This window comes from Cottoperca gobio, chromosome 20 (genome assembly GCF_900634415.1).
Source record: "Cottoperca gobio chromosome 20, fCotGob3.1, whole genome shotgun sequence".
Classification (NCBI taxonomy): Eukaryota; Metazoa; Chordata; class Actinopteri; order Perciformes; family Bovichtidae; genus Cottoperca; species Cottoperca gobio.
The window spans coordinates 10,822,106-10,848,815 of NC_041374.1; the positions used below are offsets into that span (position 1 = coordinate 10,822,106).

Genomic DNA, 26,710 nt, shown 5'->3' on the forward strand with positions numbered 1-26,710 from the left:
GTGTAGAGGTACATTTAAAAAAAGGAATAAGGATGAAAGACGGAGAATGAAAAAAGATCACTTTTGACTGTTAAAGCTTGAAGTGTGGGATTATGAGCAGGGGGGGCATGCTGTGGCGGCCCAGTTTTGCCATATTGAAGTGGGCAGATGACAACATAATTACACAGTCATCTCATAACACGTGATTAAACCAACAATGCATGTCGTCTCCTCCTAAGGTCCCCGTTTCTTTTGTTGTCATGCATGTGTTTGCTGAATAGCGATGTTGCATGTGTTCATGCTCACGGGCAGGAAGAATGGGGTGAATCCATGCATGTGTGTTAACATATGTGGGCAAACACAGACATAGCCAGACAGGAATATTGTATACAGACAAACAGGCATTGGACAGCAGGCTAATGTATCTTTGTAGTAATGAGCTTAAGTTAAAACAAGATGAGAAAGGCCTTCATTTTAGAGAAGCTGCATTGCCACTAATGACTAGAGGGCCTCCAACTGCCATCTCAGCCTATTATAACTTAGAGATGGCTCTTCTGTGTTTTTCAAGATGAATGCAAATTAAAAAGCATTAGGCTACATTCATTTGCGGTCTTTGGCATATAGGCCACTTTTGGTCCGAGGGCCACTTAAGCCGGCCTTTTTTCTTCAAATGACCTTGAAATCAAAGACAGAGGAAGTTTTAATGATTTAGAGGGCTCTTAAAGACTCGAAAGGAAAAGCAATACAGGGCCTCATTAAAATTTTCATTTAAACATTAAAAAAGCTTTTTGTTACAAATGTTCCTGCCAAAAAGCTGAGTTGATACACAAAGAGGACCGTAAGAATATCCAGCATCTCAGCCAATTTGATGTCAATGCATCTCCTCATCTCTTCATCCCTTCATCAGTGATTCTATAAATTACAAGGCGCGCTTATTTGGCTGCTTTATAATTTTCTTTGCGAGACTCAGGCCTGTGTGTGTGTGTGATAAACGACGAGCTGTAGAGCATTGTGATTTGGTGCAGGGCCTGTGAATGACCTGGGGAATGCAGTGTGTCACTTTATATTTAGCTTGTATTTCCTCACCGCCTGCTCTTCCGCTGCACATGGTATAATTTCAGTTTGAGTGTATGTGTGTGTATGTGAACAAAGACTGAGACATATCCCATCAACCCCTAAAATTCCTTCATTCCCTCCTCCATTGCTCCCTTATTTCCCCAACGACTCAGCGCGCCTTGTAAAAATCTTAGCCTGGCTGCTCAGCGCCCTTTAAAATGTAAAGCAATATTACGAAGCCTGACACTTTGATCTGTGATATTGTTTCAGGGGTCCAGTGAATGTAAAGAAAGCCGTGGCTGTCCAGAGTTAAATAGGTGTGTGCCAGGATATCCATATTACACGTTGTTTCCACACTGAAGGGAAATATGTAAGAAACTGATGAGAGAACTGTAACATTGTTTGTTTGTTACAGGTGTTCAAACATAAATGACAAAAAAAAAAGAGCATATTTTTTAGTTTTTGGCATATAGATCCAGAACCTCCGTAACTTCACCTCTCGTGTGTTTAGTTATTTACAGCTCTGACAACAAAACTCCTTGAACTGTTCTGCAAACTACACAGCATTCTTTGTGTCACAGGCAAAACAGGAAATCAGGCTTTTGTCCGCTCGAGATGGCATCAAAAAACACCTTGTTTCATCTGTCTTAAGCAATCCCATCTTGACGCCTTCACACGTCCCCATGTGGGGCTGTGCCGCTCCTCAGAACAGATTGGGAAACAGCACAAACGATCTGCCGGGGAAGTCCCAGCGGGCTGCCATAACATGCTCGTTTGCCGACGTACCTCTGTTGCACAGAGCCCATGTTTGATTTCTCGCAGGTCGCCCCTCCTTTTCTTTCTCTCCAGCTCTCACTCTCACTTCTATCACACGCTCATTTTGCTGTCTATATCACCTACTTTCTATCTTTCTTTCTGTCTTTCTCTGTCCCCGACACTCAGTCTCCGTCAGCCTGTTGGCCTGTCCGCCTGTGTCTCTTTTTCTTTTTTTGCCTCCCTTTCTCCTTCACACCTCCTCCTTCTCTTTCACTTTAAAATACTTGTTAGTTGGCTGTGTGTCGTGTAGAAATGCCAGCAGTGATTGTGTCCGTCATCCACAATGCAATGATAAGGCGCTTGTTCTCCTGCTCCCTCCATTTTCCTCACCTTCCTTCTTTCCCTTTGTACCTCAGAAATTAGGTATTGCAACAGCAAGCACTAAAAGCAGGCCGAAAAAAGATTAGATCGCTTCTTTCATATGTTAGTTTGTGTGTGGCCTTTGTTGACGCCCGGGTAAATCCAGAGGAAACGCTGTTAATGTTTACTTCCCATCTTAAAGGATGCATCACTACCACAGCTTTTGTTGCCTACTGCTGTGTCCTCTTCCCTACTGATGCAGGGATGCCAACTGCACAAACACTATTTATCTCCTCATTTACTAAAAAAGAAACACACTTTCCTCCTGGGGGTAAAAAGCAGTAAAGTTTTGCAGAATCTGTTGTTGGATGAGTTGAAAAGTTGCATTACACCTGTTAGCAGAAAAACAACAGGTTCTGCTTTGGTGCGTACCCTCAAATACAGCCAGCAATAAATAATACGATTTTTTGTTGAGTATTTGTGCACGGGGGACAATGGTTTCTTGATATCTCAGGTGTAAAGCTTTGGTGGATAAATCGCAGGTGTAGGAGATATTGTGTGGTGGATGGAACACAGGTGCCGGAGTTATTTCTGGTCTGTGCCGTTAATCACTTGAAGCGAAAATATGGCTTGCATTTTAGTGGTTTTAAAATAGAGTTCCCTTGACAGCATACACTTAGAGAAATAATAATAATAAGGGCAAGATAGAGTCAAGAGACTGTGAGAATGTTTTATAAGAAGATGTGCTGCAAAATGTGTTCTGTTTTATCAGCGAATATGGGCTCAAAGTGTGTAAGATAATAGCAACTAGAAAGGATCTGATGCTGTCTGCCTGATAGCAATAATTTGACAGTTTCAATTCCTATGCAGCAATCAGGGCTTTGATGTAAGAATCTGATTAATAGCTAACTTCACAAATCCCTGTTAAAGGATTTTATGTGCAAATGCAGCCTTCTAAGTGAGAAGAACAAATGAGCGAGGACAAGCAAAGTCCTTCTTAAAACAGGTTAACTTTTTGTGTTGGGCTAAAAACACAACATGGAGGCATTGATCATGGGTGTATTTGCACATGCACTATTGATATTAAATCCAAAATTGCTCCGTCTGTCTTCCTGCTTTGATTAATTTTGCCGATGGCCCCATAAAAGAGTTAAAGTGTGACAAAGGTTTCCATCAGAAACAGACTGTCTAAATATCTGATTATAAGCCGTTTATCCTCGTTAAATGATGACAACATAGTAACGCCAATACGCAAGTGGCCTCAGATGTGATGTTGGTCAATATTGACAGACAAATCATTGTTGTTGTTCTTTCGTTTCGTCATTGTCCAGGCCCAATGCATGAGGGGCTAAACTGGGAGTGAATGTGATTGGATTTTCAGTCTCCGTCATTAAATTCCCATGCGGGGAATACTAATTCCAGTATTTAGTGTGGTGATGCTAGGGCTTGCTTTCATCTTAAACTGATTCCAGTCTAATTAGATTGGGCATGTGGGGGGTGGTGGATGTATCCGTCTGGACTAATCCCTGCCTCTCTGTCCCAAACATTGTATTATCCAGAGAAAATCCATTGGCTGCAGGCTATTCAAAGGCAGATCTGCCTGAACTGCAGCCTCTGTACTGTATCATCTGGAAAGCTGTGGCTAGAAGGGTGCACTGTGCAGCGAGGGTGGAACCTAATGGTCATGAGTGATGTATGGGTTGCAGAAAACGCCATTTAGAATTTACAGTAAACCTTTTATCGTGTATACAGGGCAAGACCGCTCACTGCTGCTGCCTCTTTAGCAAAGCTGTGTCTGAACTACTATGAACTGCTCTCTTCAGAGGGCTTTTTTACTCTAGGACAGTGCAGTAAGGTAGCAGGATTGGATGGCCCCCAAAATATGGTCACATCAAAATGTTTCTTTTTTTTTTTCATGGTTTTATATTTTGTTAGACCGATAAACATCAATCTCAGTCAATACAAGTCCAATTTGGCAAACAATACACTTGTGTATAACCTTGTGTACACACACACACACACATATTTACTGTGCATAGATCACCCAGTCATCTTGCTTTTGAATTTCTGGCAAACGCCAGTGAAAACACAGTGTAAAGAGGTCATTCTTCTAGGCGCTCAGAATGCCAGAAAAATGAAAGGCCTTCAGCCATTGTTCTCTACAAAGGTCAAACGCAATTCAATCCCATAATATGGCAGGGGGAGCCCTACCTCGGCAACCGCTTTCACTTTAAGGGTGAGCAACAGGAAAGGGCCATTCAGCAGAACAGTTGCACCCTGTGAGCCGAGCACATTCGTCAAGGGCGAGGGGTGAAGTCAGAAGGGGGGGGTGGAAAGCTGTTTTTGTGGCTTTTACATGTCGCGGCCGTTTCACTGCACACTGAAGTGTGTTAAGCGAAACAATAAAGGCCACAACCGATTCTGCCGGAGTGAAAAGATCCTCATCTTCCCCTTCATTTTTGCTGCCCTTGTGAAATTTCATTAGGTGGATTTAACGACTTGTGAATGTCGGCTTTCTCCGTGACCCTGACACTGGTGGCGGACACGTCTCGCTGGCAGGGTGTGATGTATTGTGTTGAGGTTTTCCTGAGGTGCAATTTTTAATGTGACAGCATCTGTTGACCTCAGATCTAAAAAGTCACCCTCCTGTCTCACACTGACACGCATTTCGCTTCTTAATAGAATTTTAAAAGCAGTAGTTGGCAGGACAAAACACAATTTATATCTAATTTCTTATATCCATTCATCCATCCATCTAACTATCTATCTATCGGATGGAAATCTAGGTTAAAATGATATGCAAGTGTTCCTTGTACTTGTCCTCATACACTTCATAGGTAATAACAGATGTTCTTTGCTCTCTGTTGTTACGTCTGTTGATCCATGTTCGTGATTTATTATTGTGGACATTTCCCTTTTAATGGGAGGGGTCTAGAGCTGCACCTGATCAGATCCAGATTAGCACACATTTCCAAACATAATTCCCTGCATCTGCTTAGAGTCAGATTACCACAAATAGCATAATGACGGGAAATACCCATTATATGATTTGGAATTTTAGTCCGTCAGTGACTGGAATGACAATTATCAGAGGGATGTTGACAGAATACGTACTTGTTAACAGTATGACAAAGGCATACTTGAAAGTTTTTAAAGACACACCTTTACTACAGAAACCACATTTTAAAACTTTCTTATTTACAGTGAAATAGTTTTAACACCCATATATTCTGAATTGCTGTCAAATTGCAAATCAATCAGATGCGTTAAACAAAAGCTACTGAAACTTCATGATAAGATGCTTAGAACAAGGAAGAGTGAAAATGGAATAAATAATATTTGATGAGACCAAACTGGTTTGCAGATACAGTTTTTAATGTATCACAACAATGAGCAACAAACATACTTGATGAACTATTTCCAGAAGTTGTTCAAATACCATCTACAATAAACGTCATTTCAACTATGACAACAGGTCTGTGACAAAATAAAAAAAAGGTTTCAAAACCATGTTATTACCGTGATACGGTACAGTTGAGACCTCAAACAGTACAGTAACAAAAACTAATGCGACTACTCTCTATATATAAAACATCAATAACATTTTTGGTTTAGTTTATTTAAAGTTTTAGCCATAGGGGCTTCTTCTTATTAAAACCTCAGGGTGCATTTCCTATGTAACCCAGATGTTGAAGAGTACATATTGTGTAGGATATGATTGCGCCATGAAAATCCCTTTGACATCCAGAAGAACAATTCCAATTTCAACCTTTTGAAGGCTGTCCCCATAAACATGACACAATCCATCCATTTTTTTTTTTTTTTTTTTAAAGTTCTTTTTTTTTTCTTTTTGGCTGCTGTGCAGTTGCAATATCTATGTACAGTTATATTGTTGGACCATCCTTTTTGTTGGTTTGTTAGCTTTTACCAGTCCTTGGTGTGGAAAGCGTCCTGTCTGATGCTAACATCTTAGCACATGATGCTAGCTGACAGTTCAGTCTTATAATGCTGAGCCACCGAGTGGGGAAAGGCAAAAAGCCAGAGTTGTGAAAGCCTTTGGAATCAGGACAGCCGCTCATGTTTGTACAATGGCAGAATTGCACCTTGGGAGGCCAGGATGTCTCTTATGAAACACAATCGAAAAGTGTCTTCAGGATTAAAGTAAATGTTAAAATACTAAAAATCCAAATAATGACAATTAAAAAGCTCACGCAGAAAATTAAAAACTGACATTTTGCTTTAAAACTTTGAAGAAAAACTCCTTTACAATAATAAAACAGAAGAGGAAATGTTACTGGATTTCATTGTTTGAAACAATAACTAAGCATGATTTGATTTAACCTGTCAAACAGTTGCATTACATGCTACTTGCTCATCTCAGAATAGGAAATACCAAAAGCAATACATTTTTGCATTTCTTCATATTAATAAATTTGTACCATGCACAGCCAACTACGAATATGTACAACAGCTTAGCTTTCTTTGTTCACAAGTCTTCGTCTTTCATACAAATAGCCTTCTGTTACTTTGGAATGAATCACATTGGTTTCAATTACCAAACTAGAAAGTGATTCGTAAAAAATTGAACACCCTTTGACAGCTTTCACATTCTTAGTTCCACAGCAAAATAACAAAATAATATAAAATAAAAAATAGCAAAGCAAAGCAATTAATGGATCAGTATTTTGTCTGGTAGAAAGTTGAGAGAATTTATGGCAAGCAAAATAACATTACACAGTAGCAGCAAAACTTTGTAAGGTAATACTTTGCAATGTTGAAATCACTAAATGTGGAAAAATTAAAATTGTTGACTTTAACTGTAGATCATCAGAAGTGCCCAGAGAATTGATGGGAGGACGTCAACCTATGCAGTAAATGGCTGCTTATAGGTATAACACTGTTTTAAGTCCTACAAGTACATGAAAATGTTTTTAATATACAACAAAAATGCTGTTGCCCCCCTTTAAGCAGCATATTTGCAAACGTATAGCAAATGATCATACCTTTTTTTAACATTGTGACCAACTTGTACCTTAACAGTTTCAAGTATACAGTACTGCTTTCATGGATGCACCAATTGTTAAATAGGTCTCTAGATTGTTAGGCATCAATCCTGTAACAAATATGGACCAATATGCTGCTGCAATAGACACAAATAATAATTAAAACACAAACATACATACAAACAGAAAATTTCTATTAAATTAACAAATGGCCTACTCAAATAATAAAAAGAAACAAATAAAAACAAAATAAGTGCACTATAGTCCAGACACAAGCAGGTACCGTAACAGTACAGCAATTCACAAATGAAAAATGTTATATTCACATAATCCGAGAGAGTCTATCAAAACTAGAGTTATTACCTCTTCAGAAAAGGGTGTGAGCAGAGGTAAAAGTGAGAAGGTAAGAGTTGGCACAGATTAGTATATACTACAAGAAAAAAAGGGGGCAGGAAATAGATACAGCTTGTTGTAATACAAACTGGCAAACACAGGGGCATCATACACATTTACTTCACCATTCTAAATTCCCTCAGTGGCAAAACCATACTGTCTTTATAGGGCAAAACTAAAAGGATATGCACATCGTCCACTGTAACAGTAATATTGTCTCTTGGTACTCTATACACATCAAGGAAATGCGTCCGATAAAGCTTGACATGTTTTGGTTATAAGCCAAGTGTACCCAGGCTTGTTGCTGCTTTAACAAATGAGAAATGTTATGTTCTGACCTGAGAATTTAAAGCTACTGAATTACACCTATCTAAACTAAGAGAGATTCTCTTTGAGGGTTCTGGATCGTCATCCCATACAGTACATGCTAGCATTTGGAAAACAATCCAGCTGAGGTGCAATTTGCTATCGTGAGAGTTTTTGGCTTGAAACAAGCCCCCCAAGGGAGCCTGTGGGATTTTTTCCTACTCCATGTTTTTGTATACAATATAAGCTCAGTCAAGCATCTGCAACAGTTCTGTCCATAACAAAAATCAATCAATATCTTGCCAGCATATCAATATGGGAAAAACAATCCTGAGTCAATCATTTGGTACTGTAATTTTTTGGGTTAAGAGAAACTTTGGAACTGCAGTTTAAAAAGTCTTATTTTTTTCTTTAAGCAAGGGATCCTTTTGTCACTCCTACACACTGAACATATCCATTCTGATACTACTGAAGCTCGCATCTAGGCCAGAGGCCGACTTAGCCTTGACTTCCAACGCGTTATCTAAGTCATCCAGCTTCTGGCTTAGCTCATTGTCAGACTCATCTGAACAACTCTCGGTGGGTAGTGAGGTTGGAACCCCTGAGGTGCTGCAGGAAGTTGAGGTAACCGTTGAAGGTGAGGAGAGGGGGGGAGGAGGAGAGGCAGACGGGGAGGAGGAAGCAGCTTTCCGGGCTGTGGTGGCCTGGAACAGGACATTTGGCCAGGACTTCATGGACAAGTGAGAGAGATGAGGAAAGGTGTTATTAGAAGAAGCTGCAGACTGCGAGGTAGATGTGGTGTTAGGAGTAGGGGAGCAGACAGAGTGAGGTAATAATCTAGTATGCTCTTTGGCATTTCTCATTGCTTGTTTGATTGTTTTCTCTTTGTGCAAGCTCGACTGAAGGTGTTGGCCAAGTGCTTCATTCCCGTTAACAACCACATTGCAGGCAACACAAGTGTAGTTGCTCACTGCCTTTCGAAGCACTGTCTCTTGCGGGTCAGTAAAAGGATGTCCTAAGTAACAGAAGGACTTCTGATGACGCACCACAGAATCTTCGTCAGCAAAAATCATCTGGCACTTCCTGCATATAAACTCATGCTTGACGGACGGTACAATAAAAGCGTCTGGAAAATCTATGGTACTTTTGGTATCTGTTTTCGGTTCTTCTTTTGTGCTTTCTTTTGAAGAGCCTTTGTTGGTGTTATCCTTAGCCTTTATAGCTTCTTTTGGTTTTAGGGAGTTGGTGGTGGTGCTCTGTATGCTCTGGGGTGTCTTCACAGGGGTTAGTTTCTGTTGCTTCTGTTGTTGTTTCTGCTGTTGCTCAAGTTGTTTCTGCTGCTGCTGTTGTTGCTTCTGCAGTGAATCCTGGAGGGACTGCTGGTACTGCTGGTACTGCTGCAGGAGAGCGGTCTGGGAGAGACCAGCGGCCATGGCAGCTTGTGGGACTGCTCCTGGCCCATATGGAAACAGGTTCTCCATTCCACACAGAGGTGGGAAGTAGCCCCCTGTTTGGACCCCTCTAGGAAGCTGGGGAGAAAAGCAGTTGGGAAATCCAGGTAGAAAGTAGGGCAGGAACTGCCCCCCCAAGAAAGAGCTGGGATCACTTGCGGCAAGAGCATTCTGAAGTGCCTGAAGCTGTGTGGCGTCTAGTTGAGTCTCACCTCCTGGTTTCCCTGGAGCTGGACATGATCTCTCCCTTTTCCTGGCCATGCTGGGGGTCACAGGGCGTAAGCCGCTCTCGTTCTCTCTGTCCTTTACCTTCATCTGAGGTGGCTTGTCTCCTGATTTCTTGCTGCTGTCTCTCTCTGAGTCTTTACCTTGCTGCTCTGTATGATTTACTGCTGCCAAAGGTGTGGAGGGAACAGGAGGAGGAAGAGGAGGTGGAGGAGGAGGAGGAGTCTGCAGAAGAGTCTTGGTTGGGGTAGTGCTGAGAGACATGGCAGGAGAGGGGGTGGCTGGTGTAGGGAACCCAAGCATGCCAGCACCGGGAGACGCTAAAGCTGAAATACAGTGGTATATAAATATGGAAATATTCAATATTTAAATATTCAACCCCAAATCACTTTGGAAATTTGTTTGTATGACAAGATAAAGATGCTTAATTTGTCACTGGCTGAGTCTTTATCTCTCTTGCTAAGATTTTGTTATGGATCAAAACTGTCACATGCGCTTTATGATTATTTCAATCTGCCAATATATTATAATATAAATATACCAAACCTATAATAAGGGGAAAAACAAACAACACAAACAAAAGCCATGATATATATATACATTTGTTGTAAAAAAATCTCTGAATTATCAATTAGCAGTTCAACTCTGATGATGACATTATGCATGCACTCCCACCATTTTTAATTTTAAAATAGTTTTTAAAAATAAGACTTTTTGACAAACACCACTGTGATACAGAATAAACAGTAGTATAGTAGAATAAAATAGTGCATGATAAAGCTCAGTTCATAAAGCTTCTAGTCTATTTAACTTTTTATTTCACTGTCATACTAACTCACCAGGTGTGTTGGGTGGGAAAACAGGAAGTGATGATGGCCCATTGACCCCGGGAAGTAGCACTGGCGGAAGGCCAGATAACCCTGGGTAGCCTGAGGGTAGGCTGAGGCCATGAAGTGCATTATTGTTGTCCACTGCAGTCATTTGCTGCTGGCCAGGCAGGCTGAGTCCCTCACCAACTTTCATCATGCGGTCGAGCTCTTGCTGGGCCATCAGTTGACGGACAGTGGTTGGTGCTAGGTAGTCCTTTTCTCTATCTACCTGGTTTCCCAGGGTTTCTTGCACTTTGGCGATGTGCTGTCTGGAAAAGATGTGGTCTCGGACGGACATCCGGGCTGTGTACTTTATACAACACAAAGTACACTCAGGCCTGGGCCCCTCCGGTGAGCCTTGACTTATCATGAATGGCTTTCCAATGTTAATCTTGAATTTCTTTTCTTTAGCCCGGGCATTCTGGAACCAAACCTGGACAACACGCTTGGGGAGTCCAATCTCATTGCCCAGCATCTCACACTCTTGCATTGTTGGAGTGCGGTAGTCACTAAAACAGGCTTTGAGGACTTTAAGTTGCAGGTTACTCATTTGTGTCCTGAATCGTTTGTGGCCTGGCCTATCCCCGCAATTGCTGCCTTTTCCAGACATGCTGAATGGGTTACCTGACCCAAAGGGACTAGGGGAACTGGGATCAGCTAGGCTTGATGATTCACTCCGGTCATTGAAGTCATCCATTTCATCATCTCTGTAGCTATAGTAAGAGTCACAGTCCTTTCCAGAGAAGCTGAGGGCAGGGCTCACCATGCTGTATTGGAACCTGTCATTGCCACCATCAGAATTTGATGCCGCGCCACTCTTGTTGTCACTCAGCTTGTCTCCTCCATTGGCTGTGAGGCTCTCAACCTCATTGTTATTACCCTCATCTCCAGTTGTAGCATCGCTAATGGCTGTATTAATAGACGATGTCTCATCAAAGTCCATCCTACTGAAATCATAAGTTGAGGCCTCTGCTGAATTAATATTATGCCCTTCAATTTCATCACAGTTTTCAGCTTTAAAGGATGAAGGGCTTAAGAAGTTTTTTACTTGTGCCTCAGATGGTTTGACTGGAGTTGAGGATGCAGCAGGCAGCTCAAACTCATTTGGCTCAGTCTTGGTAGGCAGCTGTGGGTAGTCAAAGAAATTATACTTTGGGCTTTCACCTCTTTCATTGTCTTGATTCATCGTTGGGCTTGGTGGCAAGCTAAAGCCTGCCTGCTTAGCGTCATGCCAGTGTCTAGATCGTATGTGGCTATCCAGAGCAGATTTAGCCTTGAACAGTGCTCTGCAAAAGGGACATTTCTTGTGGGACTGGGAGGGCCCTATAGCCCTGAACTGCCCTTTTCTCTCTCTTGCGCGAGTGTTTTGGAACCAAACTTGCACAACTCTCTTTTTCAAGCCAACCTCTCGTGCAATGTGGTCCAACATCTTCCTTGTTGGGTTAGAGTCAAGTAGGTATTTGTCATAGAGAACCTCCAGTTGTTCTGGTGTGATGGTAGTTCTCAAACGTTTATCTCTGTGTTGTTCTTCACTACTGTTTCCACCATCTTTATCGATAGCACTTTCATCCTTATCATCCAGTTTTCTCTTCATTGCCCCAGAGCTTGCAGCAGAGGCCAAACCAGAGCTACCCTGAGAGGGGATTTGAGAGAGGCCTCCAGATAACAGCTGGCTAGCCATTAGGGGGTTATTTGGGTCAAATATCATATAGGGCATGTCAATGGGTCTTTCAAGGAACTGCGAGTGAAGGAATTGGTTTTGGGCAGCCAGGAAATGCATGTGCTGATGCTCCTGCCATAGCTCCACAGTGGGGAATGCAATCTTACACTGGTCACACTGGTATTGAAGCATCTGGTGAGGGAGGCTATTTGTGAGTGAGGAAAGGGCCAGGGAGAGAGGATTTGAGGGCACGGCAGCGGCCTGTGGCTGGGAATGTGGTCTTGACATTTGTGGCTGGGGAGCTTTCTGAGGAGGTGGCTGAGGTGTACAAGCCTTCGATGGTCTGGGTTCCGGTAGTGACTTGATCACAGGCGAGACTGCAGTTTCAGTTTGTTTAGGTTCAATTTCAGGGACAATTTCTGGCTTGGGGGAGGTTTTCCCCGTGCTGGCACGAGGAGAGGCTATCACAGGGGAGCTTGAGCCAGAACTGCTGACAGTTCCTTGGGAGTGTTTCATTTGCTCTAAAGGTATTTGGGAAGTCCTAGCTGGACCTGGCTCAAAAGTGTCTATATATTCGTCAGAGATCTCCTCATTCCCTTCCTCGTCTTCATCCTTGTAACACAGCTTTTTCTGGTGAGTGATAAGGTCAAAAATGCGTGGGAACACAATGTTGCACTTCTTACACTGGTACTGCATGTTACTGGTCCTAATGTATCGCTCATTGGTCAGCTCTTTTTTCTCATTATCTTTACAATCTGCCTGGTTTTCATAGCTCTTGCGAGCTTTCTGGCGGGAATTCTGGAACCACACCACAATGACCCGGGATGGTAGATTGAGCACAGTGGAAAGTTGCTCAATCTCATCATCCTTCGGATAGGCATTAGTGTCAAAGAAATCTTGAAGTACCCTCAACTGGTAATCAGTGAATCTGGTCCGAGAGGACCGCTTGTTGAAGGCTGAGTCAGTTCTGTAGTATTCATGTGAATTGAGCTGGGGCTCCATTCGAATATCTTCCAATGTAGTAATGGGAGGAATATTAAAATTGTAGGGAGAGTCTTTACTCCGCTGTCGCTCTTTGAAGAGAGTGTTACGGAACCAGTGCTTTATGACTTTTTGGGGCAAGCCAGACTTCTCTGACATCTCCTGAATTTGCTCTTCATTGGGAGAATTGTTAATGTCAAAGTTGGCACGGAGGATCTTAAGCTGGTCATCTGTGATACGAGTGCGTGGTCGCTTAAACTGGGACTGGCGGAGGAAATTTGGGTCAAGACCTAATTGTTGCTGGCAGAGCTGTGTAAGGTCTGAGGAATGAGAGTCCATAGTGGGCATCTGGAGGGCAAGCTGATGGGACAGGCCTGGGTGCTGAATGGACTGCATCATTAGAGGTGGAAATAGGGGCAAATCCATGGGAACAGGGAGCATCATTTGGGAAGGTATAGCAGAGGCAGTAGGTGCTGGAGGAGTTGGTGGTGCCTGGGGCGTTGGAGCCTGATGAGATGGTTGGTGTGGGGCCGAACTGGCGACAGAAACTGGTGAAGGTACTGAGGTTTGGGGCTTGGTCATTGATGTAGAAGGAGGCTGAGGAGCTGTTACTGGGGTTGGAGTAGGAGGTGGGGGAGGAGGAGGTGGTGGTAGCGCTGGTGGTGGAGTCTCAGGTGAAGCAGGGTTTATTGGATAAAGTTTGTCATAGGCCTCTCTGTACTGCTGGGCAAACTTTTCTAGTTCCACATATGGGAAAAAGTGACTGTGCACATGTTCCTGGTGGCTTTTGAGAATAAGCATATTAGAGAAGAGTTTTCCGCACATCCCACACTCAAGCTTATCAGTGTTCATTTGCACTTGCTCAACTCCTTCTTTGTTTTTCTTTTGGTTTCTTTGTCTGTTTTCATTGTACTGAATGACTAGTTCAAATCCGAAGTTCTCTAGTAGTGCTTTGGCTGCATTGCCCCTTGCTCCTGACACAATACGGGGAGGAGGAATCAATGGCTCTGAGAACTTTGATTTTCTAGGGTCTTTGTTGTTATTTCCTCCATCACTTAATGCATCACCTGCATTTTCCATCTTTGCTCGGTTTTCTTGTCTTTCTAGCTGGTCCTCTGCCTCTCTTGACATCTGAATTTCTGAAACTGACAAAGAGCTGGACTCCATTTTGGATTTGTGGTTCTGCAGGTGTTGGTTTTTTTGTTGCTGAATTTGCAACTGGTTTTGAGAGGCTTGCTGCTGCTGCTGTTGCGCCTGTTGCTGCGCCTGAACCTGCTGCAGTTGGTGTTGCTGTTGCATCTGCTGCTTCAAATCCTCTAGGAATGAGCCAGTAAGGCCAGGCATTCCAAAAGCTGCTGCTGAGTGCAGCGCAAGTTCTGGGCTAAGGTTGAACTCTGCTCCTGGGATATAGAAGGGGAAGAGGAACTGTGGCTGTTGAAATTGCAGCAGTGCTTCTGGGGTCATTGGGAAATGGGGGAAGAAAGCTGGATTAAGGAACTGAGGCTGGAAGAAGGCAGCCTGTTGCTGGAGTTCATGTTGAAGCTGCAGTTGCAGTTGGGCTGCAGACTGTGCTGCCTGGTGGCTGCTTGCCTGTGCTGAAACATGGTCAGTAGTTGTTGCTTGCTTTGTGTTGTTGCTGCTGTTAGCTTCTTTGGGTTCCACAGTGTTTTCTTTGTTAGCAGAGGGTGTTCTACTTCTAGCACTGTCTGAGTTGTTGTTGTTACCTTGTGTGCTTGGGGCAGGGCTTTTTGCAGGCACTGGACCACTAATGCCAGTGACACTACTACTGCTGCTCATTTCAGTTTTGGCTGTTCTGGCTTTGGTCTGGTGGAGCACTGACCTCATATGAATTTCAAGTGTTGAACTTTGGCTGTAGGCAACATTGCAAATATTGCATTTGAATGGTTTGTTGTCAATACTGTTGCTTGTCTCTTGTGGAACTGGGCTTGATGCCTCTTGAAGAACCTTCTTCAACTTATGCAGGTGGGAAACTGAATTATAGTGGACTAGTAGGATGTTCTTCTGGGTGAAGGACTCCTTACATACTGTGCACTTGTAAGGCCGAGAAGGGTCCAAAAATTTCTCCATTGTAAAGTTGGGCCCTTTTCTAAATGGCAGGGTCCGTTTTGGTTCTGCTCCCATGTCATCTAGCAGAGATCCACTTTCACTTTCTGTAGGACTGGGCTTCTCTTCCTGGTCCATTTCGTCATCTTTGTCCAAGTCATGCTCAAAGGCCTGAGCTTCCTCCAAGGCCCTGGCCTCACTCTCAGTGATATCGCCATTCAGTGGCAGATTTCCTATGAGTTGCTGCACCTCAGCTTCACTAAGTTCAGGATGTCCACTTTCCAAATGCTTCCTGAGGGCCAGGAATGTCCTGAAGCTGCGCTGGCAAAGGCTGCACATAGTGGCTGCTCTGATGGCATGGTACTGGGAATGTATCTGAAGCTTCTGCATTGTCTTGAAGGCCAGGCTGCAGTGGTTGCAACGATATTTGTAGACATGACGATCAGATACTGAGAGCTGTTGTTGTTGCTGCTGGAGCCTTTGGAGCTCACTGAGATGTTCCTGTAGGGTATCAGGGGACTTGCTATCATGTCCTAACCCGCTAGCTCTCTTCCAGCCTGGGGCCTCTGACGCCTCCTTTGGGGGCTTAAGTTCCTCACCCTGCAAGTCCAATTCATTTTTGTCTTGGCTGGTTAGCTCATCCTTTGAGATGTTTCCTAAAAGTAGAAAATACAATTTGAAGTACAATACACTAAATCATCTACTTATCAATCTTATTTTTCTGATAAATGACAAACAACTAAATAAACCTAATAATTATATATAGTAAAACGTGATTATCACTTGGACAAAAAAGTAATAACAGGAAAGAAAAGATTGTAAGTACTAAATTCTGCTCACCTTGAGACTTTCCTGACCCATCAGTAAGAGAGGTAGAGGAATCCATTAAAGAAAGACTTTTGTCTTGTCCCGTTTGGGGATGCATTGTATTATTTGGTGTTGCTGTGTCAGGTCCAACAACCTATCAAAACAAAACAAAAATCTTTTATTATATACATTTGCATTTAAAACAAATCTTATTTTAAAGATAGAATTTGATCTTCTCAGTGAACAACAACAATCAATGTTATGGCAGTATCTGACAATAAATGCATGTTAAATGTTTTATGGGAATCTTGCAGGAAGCCTTTGCCCTAATCTAATACACTATTGTTCAATGCATGTTTAATTCTCAATACGAGTACTAAAACAATTGACACTTTTTCTAGATGTCTGAAAAAACAACACAAACATTTTAAGTGACACTTTAGTGTGTGATGTCTTGAGAGGTTTGGGAGCTTTGCTCTGGGAGCTCTGGAGGAGTGGGTGCAGGAAATTAAGACAGCAAAGTGTTGTTTTTTATCTTAAATTCAGTGTATTGAGTCTTCTCATACAGGTTAACAAAATTATCTTCAGACAAACAAAACAAACAGGTATTTAAATCAAAACTCTAGTTGTCTTTTTTGAAACACAACTGAAAAACACTGTTTCTCTCTGGACACCTTAGACATTGTCTCTTCCCTCGCTCCACTGTCTCCCTCCCCCTTTTAACTGCCTTACAAGGGAAATCAGCTCATATGGTTCAGCTGGGCAGCAAACCTTGTCCTGACTGCCCTGCTGACTCTGGTGGCTTGTAGTCTTTGCTGCATCCACCGGGAGGGAATGTATCTCCCATCTATGACACTACCTCTCATGACATCACAAGTGACTTTTGAATTCTGTTTTCCTCTTTAAAATAATTAGAAAACATGCAAAAACATTTTTTTGCTGACACACACACACACAAACAACAAAGACACACATCTTTGTAATCATTACTTTTACTTACAGTCATAATTAGCTTTTCTACGCAGTCAGGAGCCACACTGTGAAGGTGGGTGAGATGCAGCTGCAGGTGAATCTTGTTGCTCAGGACATCCTGGCACAGTGGGCAGCGAATCACTGGCTGCATGGAATGCTGGGACATCACATGGAGCTGCATTCGGTTAGCATCTTTACTGCTGTAGTTGCAATATGGACACTGCTGAACCTAAAAAAACAAGATGGTGAGAAGATAAGTATCTGAATGGGAGTGGAGAAAAAGAACATTCTGTGCTAAACAAAATTCAAAAGCAGGTATTACTTTCTGCATAGCGTGAACTCCTTAGTGGGTATCATTTTAACACAACAGAGCTATTAGCATAAATGGCTGTCCACTGTCAGCCTCACTAAAGAAGTCAGACATCATCTTTAAAAACAAAGAATGATCGAGACTTGCAAGAACCATGTCTCCTGCACTGTTAGCGGTGAAAATAACTGCACATCTACAAAATTATCCTTTCCTGTTCTTTGCTGCCCACTCACCTCATCCCACCACATTCACCTCTCCCCATCAACCCCCATACCTACCTTAACACAGAAAATGTAGATCAACCATGTTTCATGTAATTCACTTAAGTCTCTCAACTCATGCAATTTTATTAGCAGAAAACACGATTGGCCAGAATTTCTAATCAGTATTACAGATGACAAAGGTGTGTACTCTCCCAAGCTACGCCATGCCCTCATTACAGGGAGTACTCTGCACATAGCTGCCTCCCCACCACCTGTCTTAATAGAATCCATTTCTGAAATGACTAAGTCCTCCCTCCTTGCAGGGCCCAGAACCAGACAAGCTAATACTTCATAATCTAATTTAAAAACACATATAATTTAAAGAGATGCAAAAAGGGGGAAAGAAGCAGGGAGGGAGGCCTAAGGCTAGTGCAGGTATTCCACTTAAGCACACAAAGACAGGGCTACTGCGCCTGATGCTAAAAAGCTCTGTCAGGGAGGGAATGGTGGTCTGCTTTTAACCCTTTGATAGGAAGCTGGCGCCAGCAATTGCTAAATGCTTAGCTTAGCATTTCTGCTTCTTACAGTTCATAAGTATCTTCCCATTAGCTCATCCCACAGTGACAGTGAAGGTTAGATTTCATTACTGCTTACGAAAGAGAAACTGCCTCATTACCGATTGGCTTTCTGTATCTAATACGTAACAATTTACTTGGAATATGAATAGCCACATATCCAGTCTAAATAGATGCACACAGAGCTCAATAACCTTCAGATGTATTTTCTTTGGAAAGGTGAAAATATTTTTAGGTCCATGGTCGGTCCTCTTTGAGTTGCTAGGAACTACACCAATAATATGTTCAAGGGTGTTGCTATTGTAGCACAATTGGAATTTTGATATTTGATATTCTACAAACCTTTACCTGCTCATTGGCAGAGGTCTTCCCTTCAGCAGACTTTGGCCTTTTTGGTGGACTTTCAATTTGACGATCTGGCGGCAGGGAATGTTTTACCGTAGCATTCGGTCCGGTGACCTCTTTGGATGTGGCGTTCATTCCTGGCAGACGGTGGAGGGAGGGAGAGAGAGAGAGAGAGAGAGAAGGGGAGGCAGAGGCAGAATGTAAAGCATTAAAAATGACAACTGGAATTTAAGAAAAAAACAACAAAGCTGCAAAATGATTGATGGCTAAACAGTAGATTCATTTTTTTTAAATAAAGCTTTTTGGAATGAGTACTGTAGCACAATGACATATTCAACATTAGAGTCATGTCACTTTGATATATGGTATCCCATAGATCACACATACTTGGAAATATTAATCTAGAACATATCAAGTATATAAAACTGACAAAATTGAGTGAATAAATTGAAATGTCTGACATTTTGTGGTCAAAGTGGTCAAATGACTACTAATAAACATATAATAGAGGGAATAAGATAAACAAGTCAACCAAATTAATATTCACTTGGACATAGGTGATGGTTTAAAAATGATTTGACACCAAGACAACACAAGCATGGATACAAGCACAGACTGCATTATTCACATTCATATACACTGACGTGTTTCCGCCCTGAGGACATGTGAAATGGAGAAAACTCGGGCAGGCTCATTATCACAGCACGACATACATTAAATGTTATGGTAATATTATACACTTCATTAGTTCATATACATTTCCCCAGCTGCCTCAACAACTTCTCTGTCTGAACAAGATGCAAAATTTTCGGGGCTTGGTCACGCCTGGTGGTACAGTAGCAGCGCTGCTTGTGTGTGTCTATTTGTATGTGTGCGTGTAAGCGTGTGTGACGTTAACAGCGGGGCTCAATGTGGAGAGATCAGCCTCTGGTTGTATTTAGTAAATGCTGCAGCCACTGATAAATCTTTCATTAGCCTCATCCTGAGATACAAGCCATGCAGGCTCTGCTATACTCTGCCACTGCAATTTACCCACTCGGCACAACACAAAGACACAGCAACTCTCCCTCCTTCCTTCCCTCCCCCCCTCTCCCTTGCACTCTTCCTCCCTCTCTCCCTAAGCCATCACCCCCCACCCCACCCCTCCTTGCCTCCCCTCCCTCGTCTGGTCACTCAAGGCAATATGTGAGCCTCACTCTTGCGAATCAACGCTTCACGGTAGATGCACAAATGGAAAAAAAGGGAAATCAAAGCACTGATACATGGAGAGGGGGTTGAAAAAAAACATTTTGTATTTCATATTATTCTGTGGCTCGTGTTTGTATTGGGCGCATATCAATTCCTCCGGCCCGTTCATGCATTTTAATTCTGTTGCATTAAGTAGGCGTTCCACTTATTTTATTTGTAATCCCCTATATCTGGAGCCTGAAATATTGGCCTGTCAAGGAAAGTGACAAGAGAGAGAGGGAGGGAGGAAGAAAGGAATAAAGAGAGAGAGAGGGGAAGAAAAAAAAAAAAAACACAAGGGCACAATGTGAATTTCCAAGAACATCCGAGAATTGCTCTGCAGCGCAGAATAGCGAGGTAATCTCGTCTTCCACTGCTTGTGATGGGCACTGCAGGGCTTGTGTGTGTGTGTGTGTGTCAATGTGCATGTATGTGTGTTTATTATGTGCTTCATGACAGGCCTCTGACACTCCATTGGTCAGATCTGTCCAGCCTGGACGCACCTGTCATATCACCTGACCTTTCCAATGCCTCCGCCACGCCTGCGATATTTATTATGACCATTTCTAATTTCAACTTTCAATTTTTGCCTCTGTCTTCCAGTCAATTTGCAACTAAATTACATCCCTGCAAAAGGAGATGAGGCGATTGTCAGACATGGGGCTGCAAACACATTTCCAATGCGGCGGGGGAAAGAGCCCACAGATCACCATTGATTACTGTCATATTGAATGTAAATGTATAGTATGTTTGTGTAGTGTGTGTGTGTGTGTGTGTGTGTGTGTGTGTGTGTGTGTGTGTGCGTGTGTGTGTGTGTGTGTGTGTGTGTGTGTGCAACATGAAGATCCGTCCTTCTGGTTTAGATTTGTCTTTGACCTAGCGTTTTCATCAACACTTGTGAAACTCGTGCGGAGAAAAAACAGTTGCATAACCTTGAATGGCGAGAGAGAAGTTGTCTCTATGGCCACTTAGGAGCTTTAAATGGCGAGCTCTGTGAATGTGAATAATAAAGTTGTTTTTTGAAGGAATTAAAGTGAATTCAAAATTGTAGAGTACCTCCAAGGATGTAATCACCTGTAACACAAATAAATACGACGGCTAGCACAATCCAAACACTGTCCATACACTAATGGAAGAAAATCAAATATCCTTCTGCCTATAGTTTTTAACCAGCTTCATATTTTTTGCTCTCAATAGTGCTAAAAATAATTAGAGGGTAATAATGAGTGAGCAGGATTGAGAACAAGACAGGAGAAAGAGACTCTCCTCTCATTTTCCTTTGTCTCTGAATCTGTGGCCCAAATTTAATGACTGTGTCCTTTTTCCTTCTCCTCCCTGTTCTTTCCTCTCCCTTCACACCTTCCCTCCATCCCTTCATCTTTAGGTGGGCTCCACCAGCTGCAGCCCATTGAAGCGGAGGGGCAGAATAAACCTGACACCTCCCCCCCCCCCCCCCTACACCAATGACAAATGTCTGCATGCAGCAGGACCTTGCTTGATTAGATAAATCAAAAGGTGATTTATGACACTCAACCCCTTTTGCATTGCAGGGGGAGAGAGCGGCACACTCACCACCCATCTTTATTTGCAACTGTCAATGGTGTTTAGGGAGCTGCGTATACACACACTTATACACATGCAAGTCAACGCTCAAATGGAGAGAAGTACTGAGCAACGGAGGGAGAGGCAGAGAAATGCAGAGAAAAAGAGGGAACAATAAGAACAAAATGATAGAGCAGGACAGAGAAGCACACAGCTCTAAATACCTCAGGATATTTCTGTCCCAAATTGTTCCTCAAAAGCAGGAAGACCGGCAATACCATCATAGCCAATGCTTTTCTTCTGGATCTATTTTAGAATCTGCCCTTTTGTGTCAGAAAGGCTGAGACATTTTGTGCAAACTGAACCAAGCAAATTAGATTTTCACACAAACAAGCGTACCATTGAGTCCTTATATCCCTCCAACTATGACTTCATGTGAAATCAACTACATCTTGGAGCGGGCTTTCAAAACAATCAAACCGTACCTATTGCAATCTGTTTCTTTTTTTTCTTTCTTCTACAAGCTGCAAAACAATTAGATTCCATTCCTGACATTTCGTTTCATGAAAAAAAAAAAAAAAAAGAAAGGCCCACAAACATAGAGCAGAAGAGAGGAGAGTGGGGGGGGGAGGCTGTCAATTAAGAAGGAGCAGGCTGGGTGGCGGCAGCTTGGATTTAGTATTCAATTTAGCTGTCCTGAGCCCTGGCAGACTGGCTAAGGTTACGGAGTAGTAAATCTAGGAGGGAGAGCTGGCCAAAACAGGCAAGGGAGGGCCGGCCAGCATGATTTACTGGCCTACTGCTCCGAGGTTACGCATTAGGCTGACCCCCAGTCACCTGATAACATTACAGCAACACACTCTGAACCCCAAACTCCCACTGAAGCACTCAGCAGGCCCAGATCTAGCCAGAGAGAGAGAGAGAGAGAGAGAGAGAGAGAGAGAGAGAGAGAGAGAGAGAGAGAGAGAGAGAGAGAGAGAGAGAGAGAGGGCTGTTAAACAGCATCTGTCTTGTAGTTTGTGTTTTTTTAATGACTAGCCCTCCTTTCTCTTCCATCTCTAGCTTGTGTTCTAATGAGAGATAAATATGAGCATGGCCTTGTCACATTTGACAAATCGTCTGAGACGTTCAACAAGCTGTCATTACACAGAAAGCACACATACATGCACAAAGGAATAGCTGCAGGCTTGTAATTAAACATGCTAATAACTTTAATATATTTTAATCTCATTTTGGAGAGACAGAAAACAAGTACAGCTCCCATCTCCAGTTAGAAGAATTTGCAAGATGCATGCAAATACAAATTATATTCTGAATGTGAACAAGCTAATATGGAATATTTAACATCTGATCTTGTTTGCATGCGATTACATTCGGTCTCCCCCTTATCTGCACAATTCAAAATTGTACCCAAAATTAATACATAACATTAGACTGTAGGAAGAATGAGTAATTTCTTTACTAATTCGAAGCAGGTAGAGATCTCCTTAGTCTGCCCGGCAGGTTCATTTCCATGCCAGGGCCTTTGTTTAGTTGGTTATTTATAAGAAGTGGGCCCCTGAGCCATGGTGGCGACATGCACCATCTACACACACACAGCACAAAGCTATCTGGAAGTAATCCACATCGGGGACATTTGCATGGAAAATGTAACATGGATTATAATTAATCTAAAGTGACATGGGATTATAAAAAACAATGTAAATGAAGCAGGGGAAAAAGCTCTTTCCTTGCCCCTCCCCCCTACGTATATCTCTGTCGCTCTCTTCCCCTCTCTATCTATCTGCCCCTCTTTGTTTAAAGGATCTTGGTCTTGGAGATGAAGTGCGCAAACACACTGCTCACTTGGTCACACTTTAATCCCTTCCCTGGAGATCTCCATACGGACACACACACACACACAGACACCCGCACACATGCACACATGCACCGATCTGAACATTTCAAGCTTGCCAGAGATTTGGGGCTGAGGATAGAGATGCTAAATCTTACTACTTTAAGCTGGAAAAAGAGAAAAACAAGGCCCTGTCTCTGATGATAACCCTAGCATAACAACACGCTGACACACCAGGCTCCCCTTTACATTTTCTGACATTTGACTTTCTGAAACCTCCTGTAATCCAAATGCAAAAATGAAACAGCAAAAACTAGCAATATAATATCTGGCTTCCTCGCCAAACTTGCAGCTGACCCCAATGCGATTGCTCGAGCAAATGATAAAATATAAAAAATAAAAGGTGTACAGTTCTGCTTTATTAAATAGATTCTTGACATATGATAAAGCACACTAGGGGACACGCATATACGTAAGCGTGCTTTAAAGTAGGAGGGACCCGGACACTTTTTTTGCATGTGTGCGGTGGTGTTAAATGACGCTGGCGGTAATATGCGGCGGTAAATGCATGGATGGTGGTTCCCCGCCAGTCCGTCAGACAGGCTTGTCAGAGAGATAGAGCTGAAAGATAGATGACTAGCTAAACTAATAGGCCCCAGCCTCACTCAGCTCTCCTTCTGCCTCATTGAGCCTCACATTATGAAGCTAGGTATGGCATGCTAGGAAGAGGAGGTGGGGAGGCAGTTTGAGATGGATAGAGGGTGGTAGTTGGAAGGTGTGTGCATGTGCAAGTTGGGGGGGGGGGAATTGAGGGGGTGAGTGGGGTAAGAGACATTAGTAGAGGGAGAAAGAATGAGAGAGAGAACCCCATGCAATGACAGAGAAAAAAAAAAGGATAGAGAGACCCCATGCAATATTCATCCCCAGCCATGGATTTCCATCTCATACATAAAAAGACCATATGAATTCTTATTTGGGTAAATCAAATCTAACAAAGCCAGGGCTACCCCAACCACAGCCTCGCAGCGCAGGCATTATGTGCTCCCTACCTCGCCCAAAATAACAAAAACACCAAGCCGTCTTGTACAGATTGTTGCCCCTCCCCGCTTACAACATTTCCATTCTTACAGACGGATAAACAGTTCTTTCTATCTTGTGCTCTTTTCCTCTGTGAGGTAATGCCTGGTGATAGGGTCACAGATTGGACAACAATTAAGCGATGGATTGAGACAGGGAAAAACAGGAGAAAGAAAAATGAAGGGATGGTGCAGGGGGGGAAAAAACTAATTTAAGGGTTGCAAGGATGCAGTGCAATATTAGAAAAACATATACACAGCCCCCCCCCCATCTAATCCTGCGCTTATGAAAAATTAATATGTCATCGGAGAGGGCACAAGAACGAGAAAAGATTAATGCAAGGCGCTTATAAATTACAAGCACGCAAACTGATTTGATTAAAAAATAATCTGGGGCCTGGACATTGCCTGGTAATATCCACAACACTCAACTTATGCCTCTCTTTCTCTCCGATTTTTCTCCCTCTCCTTCTTCCCCACCCTCTCTCTCCCTGTCTTTTCTCTTTTTATTTTTCTCTTTCTGTCAGATGGAAACGATTAAAGCAGGTCACATGGAGGCTAGTCAGCAGCATTCACATGTTACGCACACATGTTAGAACCTTATCTAAAAGCAAGAGAGAGATGAATGATAACTTAGAGAAGAAGGTAAGCTTACGCTTCATGTGTGTTTTGTATGTGTGTGTGTGTGGGTGTGTGTGTGTGTGTGTGTGTGTGTGTGCTGTACAGTATAAGTGTGTGTGTGCGGACTTACGGTCAGTTCTCCTGCTGTCAGTCAAGTCTCGGTCAGTGAGGTTGAGTCCAGGCCTGGAGGAAGAGCGAGGAGGTCTCTCACCATCCTCAGCAGTCTCTTCTGGAAATGCACAGAAAAAACAACTACATTACCCATGATGCTCTCGAAAAAACTGTGTTTTCTAGCTTGCCTCCCATGGTTTATCAGATAATGCTACATCATATAAGAGACATTTTAAAAATGTTCCTGCATGTTCAGTTAACCACTTTTTCTACACTGAGGTCAGGTTTACTCTAATGTGCAGCATATCTCACCAGCGAATAATGCTTCTAGTGACTTGAACACATGTTCTGCTGAAAATAGCAGAGCCGTGCCACGTCTAGTGGATGAACACATACTGCCTGAAAGCAGTGAAGTTGTGTGACAAAAGATATGTCCAACAGGGAAAATATTTCAGTCATTTTAGTTCCGTAGCCACAGAAGACCCTTTTAAAAGAATGTATATAAATGTATTTAAGGACGAAGCATAATAACATTTACTTGTCCACATATTTCCTATTAAATACATGTTAAATATTTCCCCTTTTCTTCAATATATTCCAATTATTATTTCAGGTTAGACAAATGTTCATTTTACAGCATAGACGTAAAACAGACATTTCTTAATATAAGTTTTAATATAAAAACATAATTGTATAAAAAAGTTATCCATTCTAATTTATTAGACCAATATTAACAGAATCGTATAGCCCACACCTACTGTATTAAGTCAAAATGTAAAATCCATGCAAAGAGTGTGTAGATGTTCACTACTGTACTGCATATAGATATTGTATTACTATTACCTCTGTAAAAAATATGCGTGCATGCATACACACGCACAGACACACAAACCAACACACACGTGCAGCTCTGTACTATTAGCAGATTAGCCTGCCCATCTCTGAGAGTTCAGCCCCTTGTTTGATAATTCTGTGTATCTGCAGTGTTCTGCCAGTGGATTAAAGTGTGTGTGTGTGAGTGTGTGTCTGTGTGCTCTATGTGTGTGTGTGTGTGTGTACAAGTGTGTATGTGTGTATATGTGTCGCCAGCGCAAGCTAACACTAATCCTAGCCGAGCCCCAGCGCTCCCTTTCATCCAGCCATCATTTGTCTCCGGCTGGGCTGATGTCACTTTGTAATGAATTTTGAGCAGTCTGAGAGAGGCCAGATAACCAGGCATGCGCACACACACACACACACACACACACACACACACACACACACACACACACACACACACACACACACACATACATACATACACATATATATACACACACACACACACACATAGTACCCTCCTCCATCTCAGGGTAGCACACACAAATGCAAAATCAAACAGAAACACTTGCACACAGGCGTCAAATCATACACACACGGTATCATATTCACTCACACACACACACACACACACACACACACACACACACACACACACACACAGAGCAAAACCGTTAAAAATTTCATGTCTTTTAAACGGGGGGAAAGGGGGGGTCTCTTTCACCACAAACCCCTCACTCTGCAAGAGAATGAAACTGGTGTATGTGTCTGTGTGCATGTGTGTTTGTGTGATTGTGTGTAAAAGAGCTGCGCTCATCAATCCTGCACTGCCTTAATAACCATATTTTACAACACACACACTCACACAGACTCATATTCATAGAAATCAGGCAAAGGGTGCATTGAGGTCAGCTTGCATTTGCATACAATCACTTTGGCCATTGTATGACGAGCACAAGGGTCTGCAAAACCCCCCTTGGAAACATGATATGATTAACCCTTTCACATACAGCGGGGTGCACACACACGCACACAACCAAACCCACACGCACACACACACAAAGACACGGACAGACACATAGACTAAGTGCTGGCGCCGTTGCTCTAAGCGCCAACACATTAAGTGGACATTATATACAGCATGAAATTTTCATGGCAGATGCTG

General features: G+C 42.7%; 1 protein-coding gene across 4 annotated transcripts in view; it reads right to left on the reverse strand.

The window, feature by feature from the left end:
- Positions 1-5,505: 5,505 nt before the first annotated feature.
- Positions 5,506-26,710, reverse strand: part of zfhx4 (zinc finger homeobox 4) — a 106,088-nt gene continuing 84,883 nt past the window's right edge. For 3 of the 4 annotated variants that reach the window (XM_029457239.1, XM_029457237.1, XM_029457238.1), the window contains exons 7-12: positions 24,746-24,844; positions 18,313-18,452; positions 16,911-17,111; positions 15,944-16,064; positions 10,369-15,759; positions 5,506-9,855 (exon numbers count right to left, since the gene is read on the reverse strand). In XM_029457239.1, coding sequence (XP_029313099.1) covers positions 8,291-9,855; positions 10,369-15,759; positions 15,944-16,064; positions 16,911-17,111; positions 18,313-18,452; positions 24,746-24,844 — 7,517 coding nt within the window. In that variant the 3' untranslated portion in view covers positions 5,506-8,290. The remainder of the gene's footprint in view (positions 9,856-10,368; positions 15,760-15,943; positions 16,065-16,910; positions 17,112-18,312; positions 18,453-24,745; positions 24,845-26,710) is intronic. The other variant, XM_029457240.1, reaches the window with a different exon arrangement.